General features: G+C 50.0%; 1 protein-coding gene across 1 annotated transcript in view; it reads left to right on the top strand.

Moving 5' to 3' along the window:
• DISC1 (DISC1 scaffold protein) overlaps positions 1-16,836 on the top strand; it is a 269,744-nt gene that overhangs the window by 86,509 nt on the left and 166,399 nt on the right. Inside the window, exons 5-6 of the mRNA XM_037060247.1 lie at positions 4,836-4,950; positions 8,379-8,614. Of these exons, the coding sequence (XP_036916142.1) occupies positions 4,836-4,950; positions 8,379-8,614 (351 nt within the window). The remainder of the gene's footprint in view (positions 1-4,835; positions 4,951-8,378; positions 8,615-16,836) is intronic.

Consider the following 16,836-nt stretch of genomic DNA (forward strand, 5'->3'; position numbering starts at 1 on the left):
TCAAATACGTTTTCCACTCGTGGCTGTTTCTTTCCCCCTTCTGGTACCCCTATAATCCAGATGTTGGAACATTTAAAGATGTCCTGGAGGTTCCTAAGCCTTTCCTCATTGTTTTGAATTCTCATTTCTTCATTCCTTTCTGGTGGGATGTTTTGTTCTTCCTTCTGGTCCAATCCATTGATTTGAGTCCCAGTTTCCTTTCCATCACTATTGGTTTCCTGCGCATCTCCCTTCATTTCAATTAGTTTAGCCTTCATATGTTCCTCTAATTTGTGACTGTAATCTACCAGTTCTGTGAGCATCCTGATAAATAGTGTCTTGTATTGTGCTTCTGAGAGGCTGGCAATTTCTCGGTCGCTTAGGGTTATTGGCTCTGGGACTTTGAGTTCTTCTTGCACCATCTTTTGGGCTGTTCATGCCTGTTCCATAGCAGGATCAGAGCCCTAAAGTGTTCACTAGAACAGGGCAACTAAGTTGCTGGGTTGTGATGTTGTATGTGGGGGCGGGGTCAAAGAGGGACAATGGCTTCCCGTCTGCCGCCTGCCGAGGTGGCCCCGGTGCCACCAGCCACCAGCCACCACCGTCACCAGGCCCACGCGTTTCGTTCCACTGCACGCGAGTGTGCCACCGCCGTCAGCCCTCCACCACTGGGTTCGCCCCCTGGGGCCTGTGTTGTCCATCTCACTGTGCGCGAATGTGCGACCGCGGTCAGTCTGCCCCACACCCCGACTGGTTCCGGGCTGCCTGTGCGCCTAGGTGGGGGATCTGTCCTGCCTGACCCTGCTCCGCTGCTGGCTCTGCCTCTCTTACCGTCCCCGTTGAACGGTTCGTAGTTGTCGGACTTCCGTATACTTCCGTTTTCTGGTCTTTGGGTGTGTCCTAGTTCTCCAAACCTTTGTTGTGTTCAAACTTGGTTGTGGGAGAAGGCACAGTGTTTCTACCTATGCCTCCATCTTGGCGGAAGTCCTGTAACCGCCAATTTGTACTTCCTAATCCCTTCCCCTTTTCCACCCAGCCTCCTAACCTCTCCCATCTGGCAGCCATCACTATGTTCTCTGTATCTGTGAGTTTGTTTCTGTTTAGTGTGTTCATTGATTTATTTATTTATTTTAGATTCCACGTATAAATAAATTATATGGTATTTGTGTTTCCCTGTCTGACTTGTTTCACTTAGCATAGTCTCTTCCAGGTCCATCCGTGCTGTTGCAAATAGTACGATGTCATTCTTTTTTGGGACCAAGCGACATCACTGTATGGGTGTTCTTTTCTCCCACAACTTCTTTTCTCCTCTCATCTACTGATGGCACTTGGGTTGCTTTCACAGTGTGGCTGCTGTACATAATACTAAAGTGAACATGGGGTACATATATGTTGGATTTCTTCAGACATACCCAGCAGTGGATTCGCTGGGCCATAGGTGGTTCCATTTTAAATTTTTTGAGGAACCTCCGAACAGAAACAACCTGTCTACAACCTTTGTCACCCGGTGTAGGACAGTGTGTCCACTGCACAGGAGCACAGCACATTTCTTGGTACAAACACCGAGACATGAGATAGCCAACAGCAAGCTTTCTGCAGACAGAGGGCCTGCACACAGTAGGTGCTCAGTGGTCATTTGTTGAATAAATTTGACCCCCATGACCAGCCGTACAGGGACGTTATAATCATCACCCTGTTGCTCATCCTGAAAATGAAGAGGGTACAGTTCAGAGAGTCTGGGTAAGTCCAAGGATGCACAGCTGGAAAAAGGAGAGACCACGGCTGGCGTGGTGGTTGTCCGTCCATCTCCCAGTAGGTGCTGAGCCCCGGGCATCGCTCTTGGCTGCCCCTGTTGGACAGAGGGCAAGGGACTCAGTCAAGGGTGTGGGTGCACAGGACCGGACGCCAGGAGGAAGCAGACATTCACAATCTTGCAGAGAGCCGTAACGGGCTGGTGGAAGCAGCCACACACATCGCTGGCTCCTGGCCTCTCTCACTGCTCTCTGTGTGACCAGGAGCCAGTCACTCAGCCTCTGTGACACGGTTTCCTCATTGATAAAGCTGTAGTGACAGTGTCCTCAGTGAGGAGTGAGTGTGGTGAAAATGATCGGGTCTGCTGTACAGTAAATTCTGTTTGTACGCGTGTGTTTTACTCTTGCCCGTTTAACATTTTCATGATTTCTGCTGTTATTTGCCTTTAAGCCCTTGGAACTCAGAGTAATGGGTCTTAAAATAAACTTCTAAGTTGTGTGGTGTGTTGCAATGGGTAAGCATTTTTAAAGACAATTCGGAGAAACCCAGGAATGCGAGCCAGGCTCCTTTTTCCATAGCTGCTGCTCTGAGAAAAGCTAAGTGACGTACGTTCTACCAAGGTCCCTAAAAATGTGGGGGCTGCTGCACGGGTGGGCTCACGCGTTTTAAGTGCCGCGTGAAGACTCAGGAAGTTGGGGAGTTGCCTCCACCTTTCAGCTCCTGCACTGGTGGTTGGAGCCTCGGTGGAGCCTGCTTGTCCCCTGATCTCTGTGGGATGCAGGTCTGTTGATGGCTGTGTCCCTGACACCCAAGCACAGCCCATGGCGCATAGGCGGTGAACTTCATAGTGTTTCTCCTTCTCTGAATGAACGAAAGAATGAAATGGGTTAGAAGTGAAAGGAGACAGACAAAGCACAGCGCGTGTGAGGGGCAGTTACTCATTTTCTTTTCTAAGACATGTGGAGGTGGTAAGGCCGGGGAAGGTGCGAGTTAGAACGTGCAGCGTCACGCTTCTGCTCAATGAACCCTAAGGCACATACGAGTATCACAGCTGTGGTCAGGCCTTGTGGCAGGAGGAGGGGAGGGACACTTCATGCCTTGGGCCGTCAGAAGCTGCTTCTCTACAGAGAGATGCCCTTGACCATGAACGAAGGGACGGGGTTTCTTTTAAACAGTACATGTCTGTTCTGTCCAAGGGCTATAGCAGGTTGTCTGCGTTAAAATATTGAAGTAAATCCAAGAGTTACTTAGTGCACACGGTAGAAAACATTTTTATTATGGTTATAAAGAACGGGACATGCTCAGAAAACAGAACATAAAAGATTGGCCGAAAGAAGTCATCCTGTCACCCAGATGGAATTGATAGAATTGCTGGATATTTTCCTATCATCTATTTTGTACACATTATTTATTTATTCATTTAATTCTCACCTGAGGACATTTCTTCATTCTTAGAGAGGAAGGGGAGAGAGAAGCATCAATTGGTTGCCTCCTGTATACACCAGACCGGGGGTTGTATGCACCTGGGACCTACAACCTAGGCCTGGGCCCCGACTGAGAATTGAACCCACAATTCAGTTACGGGATGATGTTCTAGCCAACAGGGCCTCATTGACCAGGGCACACATTATTTTTATGTTCATTGGTTCATGATAAACATGTGACCGCAATGCCTGCTTTAAAAATAGCAGTGGGGAGTGAACAGTTTCCATGTATGTACTGCTCCTTTGACTCAGTTTTGGTGGCTGTGCCCTCCTCCTCAGCGGCCTGTGCCATGGTTTACCGCCCTCGTCCTCTTTTGGGGCCACAATTGTGGCATTTTCAGTTTCTGGCCACTAAGAAAAAATGTGGTCTTGTTGTAGCTAATCTTTGTGTGCATGTATGATTATTTACATACAATGAATTCTTTGAAGTGGGGCTGTAAGATTCAAAGTTGTATTATATGTTAAGTCTAATTCTTATTTCCAGGGTTCACCAAGGAGCGAGGCTTTATGTAAACTTTTGCCAGTTTATTAGGTGAAAAATGATCTTTTTTGTTGCCCGAATTTGCACTTAACACTGTCTTTGATGATAAAAGGGGCTACAAATGAACGCTTTGTGAACTTCCCACAGACGTGCTCATCTTTTCTGGACTTGCTAGAACCCTTGAAATTAGCAAGATTTCCTTTTTTCCCATCACGGCTTGTCGTTTGCCTGTTAATTGTAGTTACGATGTTTTCTTCGACATCGTTTCCTTGACTCATGGACATAGTTTTGCCCAGGGGACAGGTTTTCCCATCCCACTGCATGGAGTTAGAAATCAAATACTTGAAGGGTGAATCTCTCATCCTCGGATGATAATTACCTGCAAAACTTGTGCAAAGCAGCTCACCGGCTCTGCTTTGGGCTCTGGCCTGAACCGCATTTCGCTGGCATGGCTTTCATCAAGTGGGCCAGCTCCTGCCAGAATAAGAGAGAGCCAAGCAGACTTTAGGCGGTTTTGACCGTTTTTTAGCAAAGCATTTCTGAGAAGCCCTGACCTTAGCACCTGCAAATCAGTCACGCCCCCTTTTTTTATCTCTGTGGCCAAGATCAGCCCTGGAATCTGGCTCTGTCGGGACGGTCAGTGTGGGGCTGTCCACTCACATATAATGCAGGCCACAGCCGTGATCTTCAATGATCTAGCAGCCACGCTGAAAAAAAAAAAGAAGCCTGTAAAATTAGTTTAAAATATATTTAATTCAGCTCAATATAAAAAATACTATTCCAACAGGTCAAGAACATGAAATATCATTAGTGAGATGTTTTGCCCTCTTTGTTTTCTTACTAGATTTTTACAGCCTGGTGTGTTTTGACTTTCAGCACAGGTAATAGCCATGTGTGGCTAGGGGCTGCGGGACTGGGTGGTGCAGGGTCAACAATAGCAAACTGACTCTTTGAAAAAGCCCAAGTCCCAACAGATGGTCATTAAAACAGAAACTTAGGTGAGGGACCTCACCCCCGTGACCCTCCTAAAGACGAGGACAGCTGGGGACCACTTTGTGAAATTCCTGTCTCTTCCCATTCTTGGAGACCAGAAGGTTTCAGCTTCTCCATATCTGTACCCACGACTGTTTTATTTTCAGGGTGGGCGGCGAAGACACCCCAGCTCCGCTCGGAGCGGAGCCCCCAGCTCAGGACCACCTGGGCGTGTCCATCACCAGGCGAGACTGGCTTCTTCAAGAAAAGCAGCAATTGCAGGTAAGCAGGTGAAGAATATTGGAGAAATGGGAAGTGTTTTTCTTGTCCCTTTAAGCCAAAGGCAGCAACGTGGCTCTTCACTGGAGTAGTGATTAGTGCTTGGCTGTCCCCGGCGCGTACAAAGGGCAGGCCTGGCGGAGATGACGGCCGGGCATGTAGGAGTCTCATTACAGATGAGGGGCTAGCGCTCAGCAGCCTCCGTGCAGGTTTTGATGTCCCTCATTACCTTTGAAAGTGCTTCCCTGCCTGCCAGGCCGATTTGTCACCTCTTATCATTTTGACCTTTAGAAGGTTCTTTTTGAGGCAGAAAGAAATCCCTTATGAAATTCCTATCAAGCTGGACTGTGAGTCACAGTTGTTAGCAAGTGGAGTAGTAATCAGGGACGGAGCGAGGCAGGCGGGTCTGGGAATGATGGGCAGGCATCACGTGGGAGCTCTAGGTGGCCCCGAGCAGTGGACGGGTCCTCGAAGTCCTCGAAACTGGAAAATACTCTCCAGTGAACCGAGCACGTACATATTCCAGGAGCGCCGTCACCGAGTGGGGACAGCTGGCAACGTGAAAGCCGGGTTTTGGTGTAGTCACCAGTTAAAGGCAGCATGTTCCAGGTGATGTCAGAGTATTCAGAAATGATTGTAGCCCAGGGCACGCAGGGTTTGAGGAGCACGTTCTCGGCAGAACTCTGGGGGCAGGTTTGTCTCTACTTACTTAGCAGGCATTTACTGAGTGCCTACTGTGTGCCAGATACAGACGTCGTAACTGCCTAGTTACATACTTAGTATTTTGTAGGTGGTAGGAGCCACAAGGCACAGCCCCAGGTGGTGGGGAGCGGGGGATGGATGGGGCCTGCCGGTTGAGGAATGAGATAGGAGGAAAAGCTTGAAGGAGGTGAGAAGGCAGGTCTTGCAGAAGGGCCAGCGAGTGTGTCCCCAGCAGAGGGAACAGCCATGTGGAAGCTGCGGTGGGCATGGGCCTCCAGTGTTCCATGGGCAGCCAGGAGGCCAGGTGGGGAGAAGAGAGAAGTTCAGAGATAAAGGGACCTTCTGGGGTCTTGCGGGCCTTTGTAAGGACTTGGGCTTTTCTCTGATTGGAGTGGGGGACCACCTTGACTCCAGTGTTAAGCATAGGGTGTAGCGCCACTGTGGAAAGCAGATGGTCATTCTTCAGAAGACTGGAAGTAGCACCACCACGTGATCCACCAGTTCCACTTCTGGGTCTGTGCCCCAGATTCAAAGCAGGGACTCAGAGAGGTGTGTTCATAGCAGCATTGTTCAGGATAGCCAAAAGGTGGCAGCCACCCAAGTGTCCACCGTCAGATAAATGGATGGACAAAAGGTGGTCTGTCCGTATCATGAACTGTTACGCAGCCCGAAACAGGAAGGACATTCTGACGTGGCTACAACCTAGATGAACCCTGGGGAACGTTGTGCTGAGGGAAACGAGCCAGTCAGAAGCAGACTAATACGGTGCGATTCCACTTACATGAGGTCCCTGGAAGAGTCAAATTCACAGAGGCGGACAGCACGGTGGCGGTCTGTGGGAGTGGGGAGGCGGATGGAGAGGTCGTGTTGGATGGGAACGGGGTTTCCATTCTGCACGATAAAGGGGTTCTGCAGATGGACGGTGGTGACGGCTATACAACAGTGTGACTGCCATTGAACTGGGCCCTTAAAAGTGGCTAAGATGGTAAATTTTATGTTCCATGTATTTTACCACAGTTTAAAAAACTGAAAAAATAAAGAGAAAGAAAACAGTAGGGTAGGGGACGTCAAAGGCGGAAGTGGGAAGTTAGTTGGGAGGCGTGTCAATAACACTGCTACTCTCTTCTCTTTTTTAAAATCCTCACCCGAGGGTGTGCTGATTGCCATTTTAGGGGGGGGAGGGAGGGAGGTAAATGTCGATGTGAGGGAGAAACATTCATCCATTGCCTCTCAAACGTGCCCCAACCGGGGGTGGGCAGGGGATCAAACCTATAACCTGGGCATGTGCCCCGGCCTTTCGGTGTACAGGACGACGCTCCAACCAGCTGAGCCACACCGGCCAGGGTGTTTCTTTCTTCTTAGTGTGTCTCAGTGGTGGGCTCCCAGTAGTTCTGCTGTCTCCCCATCCCACAGTGGGAGGTAGGGTCAGGAGGTAGAAGTTGTAGGTGATCTAGCCTTGGGGCTGAGAGAACATGGGTAGGAGACGGGGAGACCCCCAGGATCAGAGCTGTGCTCTTATTCGCCAGAAACCACATGGAAAGAGTCTCATTTTAAATGCAGGAGCCTAGGGGCAGCCAGACGATATACGCTGTAACGCGTCCACACACCGGGTGTGCAGTCATCTGCTGCTCCTCTTCATCATTGACCTCAAGACTGGATAACACTCTCTGAAGTCTTTGGATTTGGGTCTGCCACATTAGNCCCAACTGGGGGTGGGCAGGGGATCAAACCTATAACCTGGGCATGTGCCCCGGCCTTTCGGTTTACAGGACGACGCTCCAACCAGCTGAGCCACACCGGCCAGGGTGTGTTTCTTTCTTCTTAGTGTGTCTCAGTGGGGGGCTCCCAGTAGTTCTGCTGTCTCCCCACCCCACAGTGGGAGGTAGGGTCAGGAGGTAGAAGTTGTAGGTGATCTAGCCTTGGGGTTGAGAGAACATGGGTAGGAGACGGGGAGACCCCCAGGATCAGAGCTGTGCTCTTATTGGCCAGAAACCACTGCACGCAGCGCGGGAGGACGCTAATGAAAAGAGTCTCATTTTAAATGCAGGAGCCTAGGGGCAGCCAGACGATATACGCTGTAACGCGTCCACACACCGGGTGTGCAGTCATCTGCTGCTCCTCTTCATCATTGACCTCAAGACTGGATAACACTCTCTGAAGTCTTTGGATTTGGGTCTGCCACATTAGTAGGAATTCAATATATTTAATATTTTTATGAACTCGAGGCGGCCTAACGCGATCCGTGGCATCCCATTACTCTTTCAATCCTGTGGACCCAAGGAGCCAGGATTTTCACTCTTTTTCTGCATGCCAACCTTTCCTGTTTGGGGACAGCCCAGCCCAAGGTGGTTAGTGTTTCTTTTGTGATCCGTAACTTGTGTTACCTGCGTAGCTCATATCTTGGGTGCGTGGTGTTTGCTGCCCTGTGGCCTGTCTCTTCTGAAGTAAGTCGTTTGTATTTTTTCTGGGTTCTTCCAAGTCAAACTGTGGGCTCCCCCCTAGTTATTTAATGCTCGGGAGGAAATGCTTTTCTTTATGCCAAATAATCAGAAACGGAAAGCCGGCATGCTTTTTCCAGTTCAGCAAGCCTCCCCGAGTCTGCCAGCCGCAGAAGGGGGACTGCACGGCTTCTGTGCACAGGGAGGACTTACCTTTAAACGACTTGTCAGCAGAGCCGTCTGCCACCGGCAGGGCCAATTTATAAAATCTGGTCTCTCCTTTCTCTGCAGAAAGAAATCACAGCCCTCCAAGCCAGGATGTCTGTGCTGGAAGCGAAAGATCAACAGCTGAGAAGGGAAATAGACTTGCAAGAGCAGCTTCTCCTGTGGCAGGGCTGCGACCTGAGTGCCCTGATGGGCCGGCTGTCCCCTGGCGAGCTGCAGGAGGTCCGAGAGGCTGTGCAGGACACCCTGGCCTTAGCCAATCAGATCCCTCTCCCTGCAGGACCCCCCGAAAGCATAAGGAGGTACTGGTGATTTCCTAACTGCTTTTGGATTGCTCACCTCCTTGACCTGCTGTTCATTGGTGTTGATTTTATCTGTAGTCCTGAGTATAAACTATTTCCCAAGCAGAGCTGTGTTTTCCCCTCCCCCCCCCAGGGGAATCGCTATTAGTATTGTGAGCAGAGAAAGTCTGCATTTGTGTGGGGCAGTCCTGAGCATGCGCGGTATCTTACATCCTGGCCACCCAGCCCACCAAATGCCAGTGTCCCTCTGCGTTGAATTGAATGCGTTGAACCCATTTCCCAGTGCCCCCTTCTTGGAGCTCAGTTGGGTAGAGATTTGGATGCCAACCTTTGCTGAGGATGGCCATCTGTAGGGAGGTGAGCTGGACCTCTCGCCAAGGGAGGGGCTGTCCATCAGGAGGGGGAGGTCCAGCAATGACAGTGCTTTCAGCCAGAAGAAAGCGTGGTTATTAATGAGCGCCGGCATCTATCGGGGGCTTCCTGTGCGCCAGGCACGGCGCTAAGCTCCACTGTATGAGTTGCTTCTATCGCTGTGTCCATGTTACACATGAAGGAAAGGAAATTCATGAAGGTCAATACTCTGCCCAAAGTCCCAGTGAAGCAGGCGAAAAATGGACCCTTAAACTCCTGTGCGCTAATTCAGAGTCTTGTTTCTCGGCCACTTAATCCGGAATGGGAATTGTCCGTGTGTTCTGGGTGGTGGGCTGTCTACAAGACACCTTTCTATCTCTTGCCAATCAGGAGATCGTAATGTTATTTTGGGGAAAGACAGAACTTACGCTGACACCGGTCAGCCAACAGGTGAGTTGTTCCCGAATGCACGTGCAGCTGGGCAGCAAGGGCTGGACGGGCCGTGGCCACAGAGCGTTGGGCCGGGAGGGAGTGTTCTGCTCAGTTATTATGCTGAAGAACGTACTCGACCAGACTTACCAATCAAGTAGGGGCTTGGACTCTGGGCTGCAGTCCTCATTCAGCCACGTCCTAGCTGGGAACCACTTGTTATTTGGGGTAGGGGATGAGGATGACACTATCTACCGTGTAGGGCTGTTACCTGGATGAAACAAGGTAATACAAAGAAACATGTTATAACAGATGGTAGCAAGCACTTGGCTGTGCTTACTGCTGTTATTTTTATTATGGGGATTTCAGTGTCCTGAAGGCCTTCAAACTGTCTGTCCCAGTGTGTCTCGGACTACTTAGTGGGTGACTGTCCCCTCCTACACATGCAGCACGTCCTCGCTGGCCCGTAATTGCAAGGCACAGATGCTGTTCTGTGAGTGACTGAGGACTTCCTCCCACTCCTGTGTCAGCTCTAGGACTTCCCTGCAGAAACCCAACTCCATGGCTGCTGCCCTTGGGGGCAGCCCTTGGGGGCCGGGAGGAGCTTTGGACTGTTGCCAGGTTTCAGCCGATGGAAACAAACCATTGTTTGCGGATCTTTCCTTTTCCTGCTTCCTTAACACTCTGTGGAAGTCATCACACACACACACACATAACATATAGTACAAATGATATATGGTATGTAGTTGTATGTAATATATGCTCTATAGTATACATTATATGTAATGCATATATATGATGAAGAATGAATGTGTAAAGTTATACTTATAAATGCAATATTTATATATGAGGCTTAAAGAGCCTTTTTGCCCCCCTCCCCCGTCCAGCTGTGCCCCATTTCATCTCTCCTTTCGCCCCTCCTAGTCCGGAGGTTCATTAGCCTCCCTACCATCTCTCCCACAAGCTCTCTGAGGGAGGAAGCTAAGGCTGGCTAACTTAGAGCCCTCGGCAGCATTTCAGAAAGCCTCTGAGTTTTGAGCTGAATCCCTGGGAGGTTCCCCGCAGGTGTGCCCTGTGCCTGTGCAGAGGGTACAGGTGACAGCGCGAGGGCTTTCTCACAGGCACCCACGGCGTCCGGAGCGGCCTGGTGGGGTGCAGGGAAGTCCCTCCCTGCCCTGGGAGGTGTGAGGTCGGTGGGCGCAGGGTCTGTTGGGCCAGCTTCCTCTCTTCCTCATGGGGCGGTGAGATGCGGTGCTGGTCTCTGCCGCTGTTTGTTACCAATGGAAAAACCCACCGTCCTTACGTGGGTTTTCCGTGTAAGAAAGGAGTCGCATCTTTTCCAAGCTGGGTGGGCTGCGGGCTCTGAGAAATGGAGCGTTTGAACGCAGATGCTGCAGAGTCTGTGAGGTTGGTCTGTGTTTTTTAACTAATCGTGTACAACCCCATTAACTCACTTTTTGCCATGAGGGTTGGACAGCTTTTCGAAAATGCTGACCTGGGACATGTGTCCATAGGTGCCCGTGCAGGATGCAACTTCTGTGCATCAATAGCTGTCATTTAAAAAAAATGAGAATAACATCTTCTTAGGCCAGATGGAGAGATGCAGGCAATTGCAAAACAGGAAAATCTTGAAGTCTTATGAAGACAGGCTGCCGGGACTAGTGTTGTGACAAAAATCTGGAGCTAGGACTACACAGCATCGTAACTATTCTTATCGTGCTCCGCAAAGATCACTGCTAGAGGCCGGCTACGACCTCAGGGTGCTGTCTGGGGAAAAGCCGATTCTGATTCCACTCAGTTCAGTAACGTGCAAGATTGCCTGCTGTCCCCTGAGAGGACAGAGCCAACAGGTCTCCTGGGGAGACCCGGCAGGTGCCTGGTTCGAGTCAGATCGGTCCGCCAGAATTTTACTGGCAGAGTGTGGGCGGAGGGGACCGTGAAGGAGCGTGGCCTGGTCCCAGGGGCACTGGAAGTTCTGTTCATGAAATGAGGTTGGAACTAGATGGTGCTCCAGGTCCCTTCTGGATCCAGGATACTTTGCATTTTCAGATTTTGTGGAAGAGGCTAAAATAAAACTGCTTACAAAAATAGCAATAATACTGTTCCTGATAGCCTCCAAATCGGTTCCCCTGCAAAGTGCCTTGGGCCAGCTCTGACCGTCCAGGGGCCTGGTGCCCACATCCTTCCTCTCCTGAATGCGTCCTTGCTGATGACTAGTGAGGCACTAGCGCACGACCAGGTCTGGACCTCGCACCGCAGCTGCTGTGCCTAGTTTGAAACCGGACTCACTCTTGCATCCCCCCGTTCCCTTTGGAAAATCATCATTATAGGCAAAGAGAAAAGTTGACCAAGCCACAACTTGGGAAAGGAAGGAAAGAGCTGGAAAAGGAGGAATCTGAAGCTCCCACCTGTTTGGGGAGAGATGCCACTCACCCCAAGGCAGCAGGACCCCGACTTCTGTTTTCTGTTGAGAGTATTTAAGAAATTCAAGTGAGGAATCTCACCTTATGTGCAGATTCAACAAAAGACTTTATTTTTGTCCTGGAGTAAGTTTACTATGATTTAAAACAAACAGAACAAATGAAGGTGAAGGAGTTGCTATGCATTTTTAAGTAATGTATTTTAATATTTTATGAATTCGCTGTGCTTTGTTTTCTTCCATGAGTTTACAACATGGGTCTATTTTTATTATTGAGGTAGTTCTCCTTGTGAGACTTGTAGTTTGAAGATTCACCCATTCCCTGTTGTAACTTAAGTATCAGATGAGTTGTTCTCAGCCAGAGTCCCGTGGATTCTAAAGATGGTGATGGCAATCCTCACACAGTTGTAGCTGGTTCTAATACTGCGGCCGCAGGTCCGCTCTCGGTGTACGTGAGGCCACGTGGCTGAGTTTAGAAGTTTTCCTTCTGGTCCATTTCAGTTTTTATTTCCCATTGTTGTCAGTTTGAGACGTGTTCTCCACTTAATTTCCTTTCAACTACAATTGTCTCTTCCCTTCCATCAAATAAATGTTCTGATTCGGACGTATCCCAAGAACGTTCGCTGTTTGTCGATTGGGTTCCTACTTTAACTTCTCAGATGTTAATTAATTAATTAATTAATTTTTAAAAGATTTGTATTTATTTATCTTTAGAAGGGAAGGGAAGGAGAGAGGGAGAGAAACATCAATCTATGGTTGCCCCTCGTATACCTCCTGCTGGGACCTGGTCCGTAACCCAGGCATGTGCCCTGACCGGGAATTGAACCTGGATCCTTTGGTTCTCAGGCCCGTGCTCAATCCACTGAGCTACACCAGCCAGGGCCCAGACGTTAATTTAACACGCCAGACGAAACAGCCTCTCACACCTTGAGCTCAGGGTGAGAGCGGTCCGGCAGGAGGCAGATGGGTTCTGCCCTTGGGGCCTTTTTCAAGGCGGGGAACAGCCCAGGTTGGACATGCCTGCCCATCGCTTGCTGTAGATTCCGTTGTGCGGAGCATTCTTTTCCAAGCTGCTAAGGGATGAGTCATCTCGCCTTTGCTGATTTCTAGGCTGCTGGGTGACCCAACCAGAACCTCAGGCTGCTTTTAGGTCCTTGCGGCGGGCCCTGTGCCGGATATGTGGGGGTTGTTCTGGTGAAGGTGTCCACCCGGGCTGCCACCCTCTTTACCACCTTGCACTTCCTTTTTCGCCAATTTCCTCAGCTTCCTCTCTGAGTCCTAGTGGTATTGGTGTTTGGATTCCACATTCAGTTACTTGTTTAGAAACCTGGATTTTTTTCCTGCTGTTCGTTCATCTTGTTCATCAGTGGCCTATTTCTGCAACCTCGATCCCGTGGAATGTGTAATCTTTACCCACTGAAACGTTTTGGGAAAGGAAATTGATGACATTCCCCGGTTTCGGGAATCCGACTGATCTGTCGCTCTGTCAGCAGATTTGGGGAGCGCCCGAGGGAAACGCAAGGTGCAGGTGGTTGCTGCGAGCTTTCGCTGTGCGCTGCCGGTTCTTAGCCAGATGGCAGGTAATTAAAGATGATTCAGAAAAGCATAATTAACCCAAAGTGGAAAGCAAAATCTTTTGGACAAACTTCATCGTTATAGAAATCACACATGTGTAGAAATTTAGGAGAAATAGCATACATTAAAAAAATTAGTATTAAACGGAAAAGTAGGCAGTTCAGGGTATTTCTTGAGAACACCCTGGGATCAATGGGACATGACTTACTGAGTTGTCAGAACTAGGAAATCCGAAGTAGCCTATGGGTCACTTAATAGAATAAGCCCAGAGGGGGGAGCATAGCCCCCTTGGGTTATAGCATTTGCCACTTTGAAGGCACAGGAGTTTTGTGGAGGAAAAACTCCAGAGCCCGAGAACTGAAATCTTGTTTGAATGTATAAGTACAATTGGTTATGGCAATAGTTTGAAAGCGTGCAGCCCACTTGGTTACTGGCCTTTAAGAAATAAGGGAGCAGTGATTGATTTCTTACTGTATGCAGGAAGGCCTCCTTAGAGAACATGGGGCGAAGGGGAGGGAAGGGGAGGAGGTGTGATCTGAACCGAAGGCCGCTCGTGGTTTTGACCCCTGCTCTCCTTTCTGCCTCGTTAGGTAACTGAAGTCTCGTGCAGAACAAACGTCAGCGAGTCAGTGTTTCTGGCACACAGGCTCTAGTTTCAGTTTGGAAAGACATTATGGAGAGGCAGTGGGGAAGGTGTGGCTGGATGGACACTGGGAGTCCTGGGCTGGGCCCGATGCCACGTTAACTGCGCTGAGAGCAAAGCTGTAATGAACCGGACTAGTGCCGGCTGTGACCGGAACGTTGGGCAGAGTTTCTCAGTGTGGCGGGAACCAGTGATGGTGTGTGTGTGTGTATGTGGGTGTGTGTGCATGTGCTCCGACTATCAGCAAGTGTGGGAAATTCTGCAGACCCCGTGACTTCAGTCTCGTGGTGCTCTTGCTCTGTCCGGGATCCTCGCAGCCGCCCCTTGGCTCCAGGAAGCCTCTTTGTCTTCTGTCTTTCTCTGTTCTTCCTGGGAATGCTAATAGGAATTACAGGATGTATTTTATTAAAAAGAGTTGGTGCCCTTGCCAGTGGGGCTCAGTGGGTTGGGCATTGTCCTGCAAACTGAGAGGTTGCCGGTTCGATTCCTGCTAGGGCACAAGCCTGGGGTGCAGGTTTGGTCCCTGGTCGGGGCTGGTGCGAGAGGCCAGCAGTCCATGTTTCTCTCTCACATCCATGTTTCTCTTCCTCTGTCTCTCCCTCCCTTCTCTTCTCGTTAGAACCAATGAAAGAAACTAAATAAACAAAAAGAGTTTATGGTCTTACAAAATAGGACGTGTCAGGCTCAGTTTGCTGAGTTGGGCGGAGAAACTGGGCTGGCACGCAGCCTGCCGGGTAAGGGAGTGTCGCACCCTAGTTCAAGCCAGACCTGCATCCCTGAAACGCGGAGCAGGACCCGATGGGGATTCGCTTCAGTAACAGGATCGAATCCAGAGAAAAGATCAAAGACTGACAGTCTCTGGTTCTCTGGCCTATTTTGCTTTGATTCTTTGACTTCATCTCCTTTGACTGGGCCAGAGGAAGATGTCAAATATGTTTACTTTACCCTAGTTATCAATTCCTATGCTTTGGATTACTCTTAACTGTTTCCTTACTCTCATAAATGTGTGGCTATTTGTATGAATGAGTTACTAAATCATTATACTTCGTTCTCTCGAAGATCCCCCCAAAGATGAGCTAGCTGTATGACGATCACCTGTGTGTGTGTGTGTGCCTGTCATACTGTCATGCTCCTGTCCCACCACTGAACAGGACAGACATCCCGTGCTGGGCCAAGGGGGAGGCACCGGAGCTCCGCCTGTCCCAAGAGTGGGTGTCTCGGCTTTCCAGCCCGATGGCTTTCACCGCCACATGGAATGGGTTGCTCCTGATGAGCACACGTGCCCTATTGTGCCTGTACACGACCATCTGAAGCCTGGGGGACTTCTTGGCAGTTTTGGTGTCTCTGCCTCATGTATGTCCTGCTGGTGACGTGTGACATTATCGGCTGTGAAGAGAGAAGGGTCCAAGGAAGGGAAAAGGCCAAGGAGATAAACTCTTACATTTCCTAAAGCTGTCTCTACTGTCACTTTCTGAACCACCTGCCCCCGACAGAGGATTAGCGGCGTGAGCAGTAATTGGCAACGCTGTTAACGTCAACGCATTCTTGTATTTCCCCTTTTAATTCAAGACCCAAGTGGCGCCTCTGCTGGGGTAGCTGTCGTTTTGCCCTTCCTGTCATGTCTACTTTGCTTCAGCAACAGTCTCTTATTCTTAAACTTATTTTTACTAAACAAGACACGGATAGAATTGGGAGGCAGGGAGGGCCAGGAACAGGCTATTCGGAGGCAAAATTGATATTTTTTAATTTTACATAGTTATTGTTTTTCCCAAACGGGACTCTAGCATAGGCCACGTATACACAGGCGGGAAGCAGCTGCCGGCAGACGGCAGACTCTGCACAACTCGGTTCTGAGGGCGGGAACACTCTCATTGCTCGGTAAAATGACAGCGAGCGGCCTCCGTTTCTGCCTCAGTCATCATCTGGCACTTTCCATACCCTGTGTGTTTTTTAGGTTCTCTGGCCTGGAAAGTTCTTAGAAATAAGCTGGTCCGCCTTGCTCCCTGTGCGGGTGAGGAAACCGAGCTGCTGCAGAAAGTGACTTGTTCGAAGTCTTACTGAAAGTTAGTGGGGTAAGAAGGCGGTGGCCTCCTCTGAGTGTCGTTAACACTCCTGTCCAGCAGAGGCTGTTTGGTCAGCTCCTCCCTGGAGCTGGTACGTGGCTGTTGTCCCGGAGTGAGTCTGATGCGGAGGGCGGTGGTGGCTGGAGGAAGCATGACAAGCAGCAGGAGGACATACGGGGTGAGGCGGGTCTCTCTAAGGCTTGGACACAGCCTGCTCTACTCAGGCCCGAGGACCAGCTGAACTGGGAGCTCATCTTCCCATCCTGAATCTGCGCTGCCCCTGCTGGGTTTCCCGCATGCACACCTGACTTGCACATCCAAGAAATATCTGTACCTTCCAAACAGCTACCGCTGGGCCACTGCTTGGGCCTGGGGGTCTGCTCACAGTGGTGCGGCCCACCCTCGGCGGCTGGCCCCAAGACAAGGCCCTGGCAGGAGGCAGGCTCCCAGCCTTTTGGGAGGCACTCTGGTCTCAGCTTCCTGGACCGCTCTGGGTGGGAAAGTGTCTTTGGCCCCGCAGATGCTTCACCCAAGAGTAAGGAGGGCCAGGTGTGGAGGGTCAGGGCTGGCCTCTAATGCCTGCATTGATGGCAGCATTGGAAGTGTTACTAAGAGAGGGTGTGGATTCACACTTGTCATAAGGCTTTTGGGTTGTGCCTCCTGAAGTGACAGCTTTTGGAGAAACCGGGAACAGATAGTGGTGAATTGCTGTTTGATGGGGCACAGGGTTCTCTAACCAAAT

This window comes from Sturnira hondurensis, unplaced genomic scaffold (genome assembly GCF_014824575.4).
Source record: "Sturnira hondurensis isolate 20B ecotype Veracruz unplaced genomic scaffold, ASM1482457v3 Scaffold0011512, whole genome shotgun sequence".
In the NCBI taxonomy this organism is placed as follows: domain Eukaryota; kingdom Metazoa; phylum Chordata; class Mammalia; order Chiroptera; family Phyllostomidae; genus Sturnira; species Sturnira hondurensis.